Source organism: Trachypithecus francoisi, unplaced genomic scaffold, assembly GCF_009764315.1.
Source record: "Trachypithecus francoisi isolate TF-2019V2 unplaced genomic scaffold, Tfra_2.0 Lachesis_group12, whole genome shotgun sequence".
Classification (NCBI taxonomy): domain Eukaryota; kingdom Metazoa; phylum Chordata; class Mammalia; order Primates; family Cercopithecidae; genus Trachypithecus; species Trachypithecus francoisi.
Window position 1 is genome coordinate 15,714,218 of NW_022681457.1, and position 6,000 is coordinate 15,720,217.

At 52.8% G+C, this 6,000-nt stretch overlaps 1 protein-coding gene across 3 annotated transcripts in view; it reads left to right on the plus strand.

Moving 5' to 3' along the window:
• Positions 1-4,421, plus strand: part of NUMBL (NUMB like endocytic adaptor protein) — a 25,252-nt gene extending 20,831 nt beyond the window's left edge. For 2 of the 3 annotated variants that reach the window (XM_033224923.1, XM_033224924.1), the window contains exons 9-10: positions 490-612; positions 2,975-4,409. In XM_033224923.1, coding sequence (XP_033080814.1) covers positions 490-612; positions 2,975-3,627 — 776 coding nt within the window. In that variant the 3' untranslated portion in view covers positions 3,628-4,409. Of the gene's footprint in view, positions 1-489; positions 613-2,974 lie in introns of all 3 variants that reach the window. The other variant, XM_033224925.1, reaches the window with a different exon arrangement.
• Positions 4,422-6,000: the final 1,579 nt, after the last annotated feature.

Below are 6,000 nucleotides of genomic sequence, written 5' to 3' on the forward strand. Positions count from 1 at the left end.
TTGCTGGCACAGGTGCATCTCTGCTCTCATGATGTTTGCCATAGGTCAGGCTGGGTGGGGTGGACAGGGCCCCACTTCTCTGCCCAAAGCTGGACAAATGGTCCCTAGCCAGTGAGCGGCCATGCCACAATCCATTCAGACTGGGCCCATGTCCTTGCCATGCACGTGGTTGGGCATATTTTTAAACTAATATATGTTGCTAAATATTTTAGACATCTCTTCTGGTTTGTGGCCACACACAAATCTTGAGGTCCTTGGTTTGGGGTCCCTGTTACTGTCAACCATCAAAGATCACACACTAAGTTGATCATTCTGCCACTCAGATGTGACACACATGTGTGCAGTTATTTGGCGGTCATGGCCACTTAGTTACTACAGCAGGAAAGGATACAGGTCACAAGAGAGGACCACAAAGGGCGTGGGATAAAGGGCGGGGCTGCGACAGGGCCTGGGCCTGTTTGCTGACCTCCGTCCTGCCCTGCTTCCCAGTGCCTGAGATGGAGCCTCCTGGCGCCAGTGACAGTGACAGCATCAACGCTCTGTGCACACAGATCAGTTCATCTTTTGCCAGTGCTGGAGCGCCAGCACCAGGGCCACCACCTGCCACAACAGGTAAAGCCAGGCTTTCTACTGGGCAGCCACCCTGCATGTCCCTCCTGTACCCCCTCCTCTATCCAGGGCTACCCAGACACTCCAGGGGTCTTGGGATCCTACAGGCTTAGAATCATGGATCACCTCAGAGCCAGGGGATCATCCTAGAACCATGGATCATCTTAGAGCCATGGGATTACCTGAGAATCATGTGATTAATTTAGGACCATGGACCATCTTAGAGCCAGGGGATCATCCTAGATCTGTGGATCATCTTAGAGTCATGGGATTACCTCAGAATCATGCAATCACCTTAGAACCAGGGATCATCTTAGAGCCAGTGGATCAGCCTAGAACCAGAACCATGGGATTATCTGAGAATCATGTGATCATCTTAGAGCCATGGATCATGTTAGAGCCAGGGGATTATCCTAGATCCGTGGTTCATCTTAGAGCCATGGGATTACCTGAGAATCATGCAATCACTTTAGAACCATGGATCATCTTAGAGTCAGGGGATTATCCTAGACCCATGGATCATCTTAGAGCCATGGGATTACCTCAGAATCATGCAATCACCTTAGACCCAGGGATCATCTTAGAGCCAGGGGATCAGCCTAGAACCATGGGAGTATCTGAGAATTATGTGATCATCTTAGAGTCATGGATCATCTTAGAGCCAGGGGATTATCCTAGATCTGTGGATCATCTTAGAGCCATGGGATTACCTGAGAATCATGTGATCACCTTAGGCCCAGGGATCATCTTAGAGCCAGGGGATTATCCTAGAACCATGGATCATCTTAGAGCCATGGGATTGTCTGAGAATCATGTGATCATCTTAGAGCCATGGATCATCTCAGAGCCCTTGATCATTTTAGAGCCATGGAATCCCCGTAGAACCATGGGATCCCCTTAAAACCAAGGGATCATCCTAGAACTATGGATCATCTTAGAGCCATAGGATCACCTTAGAAACACTGATCATCTTAGAGCCAGAGGATCATCCTAGAACCATGGATCATCTTAGAGCCATGCGATTACCTGAGAATCAAGTGATCACCTTAGAACCATGATTTATCTTAGAGATACGGGATCATCTTAGAGCCATGGGGTCATCTCAGAGGCATGGGCTCATCCTAGAATCTTGGGATCACCTTAGATCCCAGAGATCGTTTTGGAACCATGGAATCCTTGAGAACTGTGTATCATCTTAGAGCCAGGGGCTTATCCTAGAACCACAGGAGCACCTTAGAATCTCAAACGCTGTAAATGCAGAACTCGAGAATCTTAGAAAGCCCCACCCTAAACTGTCGGACCTTACTATGTTAGGATAATATTATACATGTGGAGAAAGATCCATGCAATCTTAGAATCTTAACTCCTAAAACAATACATTCTGAAAGTATTAGAGAATCAAGGGTGACATTCAAAATGGCGAATACCGGCTGGGTGTGGTGGCTCATGCTTGTAATCCTAGTACTTTGGGTGACCGAGGTGGGGGGATCACTTGAGATAGGAGTTTGAGTCCAGCCTGGGCAACATGTTGAAACCTCACCTCAGGCCGGGCGTGGTGGCTCAAGCCTGTAATCCCAGCACTTTGGGAGGCCGAGACGGGCGGATCACGAGGTCAGGAGTTCGAGACTATCCTGGCTAACACGGTGAAACCCCGTCTCTACTAAAAAATACAAAAAGCTAGCCGGGCGAGGTGGCTGGCGCCTGTAGTCCCAGCTACTCGGGAGGCTGAGGCAGGAGAATGGCGGAAACCCGGGAGGCGGAGTTTGCAGTGAGCTGAGATCCGGCCACTGTAGTCCAGCCGGGCGACAGAGCGAGACTCCGTCTCAAAAAAAAAAAAAAAAAAAAGAAACCTCGCCTCTACTAAACATACAAAAAATCAGCTGGGCGTGATGGTGCGTGCCTGTAATCCCAGCTACTCAGGAGGCTGAGGCATGAGAATTGCTTGAACCTGGGAGGCGGAGGTTGCAGTGAGCCAAGATAGGGCCACTGCATCCCAGCCTGGGCAACAGAGTGAAACTCTCTCAAAACAAACAGACAAACAAAACAAAATAGTGAATAGGTTTGGCACTCACCAGTCAGAAGGGTAGTGGAGCTAGGAGGATGTCAGTCCTACTTAGACTTTCCCATCATAGGACCTTAGAAGCTCAGAATTGTATGTTCTTAGCACTCCAGAGCCATTATGTGGTCCAGAATGGTGAAGTCACTTGCCTGAAGTCAGCAAGCTACGGAGGTGCAGAGCTGGGATTCAGAGGCAGGCGGTCTGGCTCCAGAGTCTGTGCTCTGATCCCCACACCATGCCAGTTCCCAGCCTGAGGTTCTTCTGCTGAAGCCCTTGCCCCCTCACCTGTCCCTCTTCTCTCTCCAGGGACTTCTGCCTGGGGTGAGCCCTCTGTGCCCCCTGCAGCTGCCTTCCAGCCCGGGCACAAGCGGACACCTTCAGAGGCTGAGCGATGGCTGGAGGAGGTGTCACAGGTGGCCAAGGCCCAGCAGCAGCAGCAACAGCAGCAGCAGCAGCAGCAGCAGCAAACAGCCTCTGTGACCCCGGTGCCCACCATGCCTCCTGCCCTGCAGCCTTTCCCTGCCCCTGTGGGGCCCTTTGACGCAGCATCTGCCCAAGTGGCCGTGTTCCTGCCACCCCCGCACATGCAGCCCCCTTTTGTGCCCACCTATCCGGGCTTGGGCTACCCACCGATGCCCCGGGTGCCTGTGGTGGGCATCACACCCTCACAGATGGTGGCCAACGCCTTCTGCTCAGCTGCCCAGCTCCAGCCTCAGCCCGCCACCCTGCTTGGGAAAGCTGGGGCCTTCCCACCCCCTGCCATACCCAGTGCCCCTGGGAGCCAGGCCCGCCCTCGCCCCAATGGGGCCCCCTGGCCCCCAGAGCCAGCGCCTGCCCCAGCTCCAGAGTTGGACCCCTTTGAGGCCCAGTGGGCGGCATTAGAAGGCAAACCCACCGTAGAGAAACCCTCCAACCCCTTTTCTGGTGACCTGCAGAAGACATTCGAGATTGAACTGTAGCCCGAGCCGCCCCGCCCACTCCATCATCTGCAGGTGCCCCACGCCTGGGGGTGGAGGCACAACCTCTCCCCTAACCCTGCTCTCTGGGGCTGCGCCCCTCAGCACCCTCTCAACACCCCCCTCTCTCAACCACCCCAACAACCACTACAGAACCAACATTGTGACACCCAGGTTGGAACAGGATGGAATTCAGGGATGGACCCAGCCTGGCTAAGGGAACCATTTCACTGCCGGACTTAGGCTGGCAATGCCCCCTTCCCCCACCCCAGACACAGGGGTTGGCCACAATCCCACTGAATGCCCTTGGTTCACGCTCCATTTCCCAGTTTCTGTTGACCTCCCACCTTCCAGTGTTGGACAGGATGGGGGAGGACACTTGCTTAGGGGCTCTCCTGGGCCCCACACCAGTGCCCACCCCAAATCTGGTCGTCTCCTCCCCCCATACACAGCACAAGCTAAGGGCTGCCCTCTGCCCACACGCTGCGTTCACTGCCAATGCTGTACTCACCCCCATTGCCCTCCAACTCTGGGGCCCATGTGTTCCTTGAGCCAAGGTCTCATGGGGGCTGGGGCCAAGTTGGGGGCCCAGGAGGCCGGGAGGGGGGAGGAGGAGAAGATGCGCAGTTACCTCATGTCCGTGCCCGCTGGGGAGGGGTCCGGGAAGAAGGGGAAGGGGTGCCTGGCGGGTACTTTTCTATCTTTTATTTCCAGATTTTTTTTGTATCTAAACTTGAAGATTTGTATTATACAAGGACAGCCAATAAAGGAAGACTATAATGGTGCCCCTCGGGAAACGAGGGTGTGTGTAGGGCGCTGGTGAGGCCCCAGAACCTTTCCTCCTGAGTCATGGACTGAAACGGAGTCAGAAGGGTGTCCCTGAGTGAGAACCTCCGAGTCATCGCGTGGTACCACTGACTCAGCACCTGCCAGGCAGGTATTCAAGGAGCCAAAATTAATCACCCCATTTATGTTCCTTACAGATTTAGAACCGAGGAATAAAAAACATTATAAACTGGCTGGGCGCGGCGGCTCAAGCCTGTAATCCCAGCACTTTGGGAGGCCGAGACGGGCGGATCACGAGGTCAGGAGATCGAGACCATCCTGGCTAATACGGTGAAACCCCGTCTCTACTAAAAAAATACAAAAAACTAGCCGGGCGAGGTGGCGGGCGCCTGTAGTCCCAGCTACTCCGGAGGCTGAGGCAGGAGAATGGCGGGAACCCGGGAGGCGGAGCTTGCAGTGAGCTGAGATCCAGCCACTGCACTCCAGTCCGGGCGACAGAGCGAGGCTCCGTCTCAAAAAAAAAAAAAAGAAAAATATAAACTGCTGGCCGGGCGCGGCGGCTCATGCCTGTAATCCCAGCACTTTGGGAGGCCGAGGCAGGCAGATCACTTGAGGTCAGGAGTTCAAGACCAGCCTGGCTGACACGGAGAAACCCCATCTCTACCAAAAATACAAAACTTAGCCAGGCGTGGTGACAGACACCTGTAATTCCAGCTACTCAGGAGGCTGAGGCACAAGAATCACTTGAACCCAAGCAGCGGAGGTTGCAGTGACCTGAGGTCATACCACTGCATTCCTGCCTGGGCAACAGAGCAGCGGGACTCTGTCTCAAAAACAAAAAACAAACTACTTCAAATTAGTTCAATATTACTATTTTAATGAGTCAGGTTGGTAATAGTATATATTTGCCCATGCTGGCAAATTCTTGTTTTGTCAGCATTTTCCATAACTGCCCAAAGTGTCACCGGACGTGGCAGCGTTTTGCAGTCTTGCTATTATTTCTTGAGTCCTTTAATCTACAAGATGTATTTTTAAAGCTATATAGGCCGGGCGCGGTGGCTCAAGCCTGTAATCCCAGCACTTTGGGAGGCCGAGACGGGCGGATCACGAGGTCAGGAGATCGAGACCATCCTGGCTAACATGGTGAAACCCCGTCTCTACTAAAAAAAAACACAAAAAAAAACTAGCCGGGCGAGGTGGCGGGCGCCTGTAGTCCCAGCTACTTGGGAGGCTGAGGCAGGAGAATGGCGTGAACCCGGGAGGCGGAGCTTGCAGTGAGCCGAGATTGCGCCACTGCAGTCCGGCCTGGGCAACAGAGCAAGACTCCGCCTCAAAAAAAAAAAAAAAAAAAAAGCTATATAAATTTTGTTTCGTTATAGCTCTTTAAAATGAGATGATTGATTATGTGCAATCCAATATTCTGTTCCCACTGGATAGATGGGGAAGTTGAGTCAGTGGCCCATGGTGATACATTTGATTTGTGTGGGCCAAAGTTAAAGGCAGTCGTGAAACCATCAGGCTGAGTCCGGCACAGTGGCTCTCGCCTGTAAGCCCATCTCTTTGGGAGACCAAGGTGGGAGGATCGCTTAA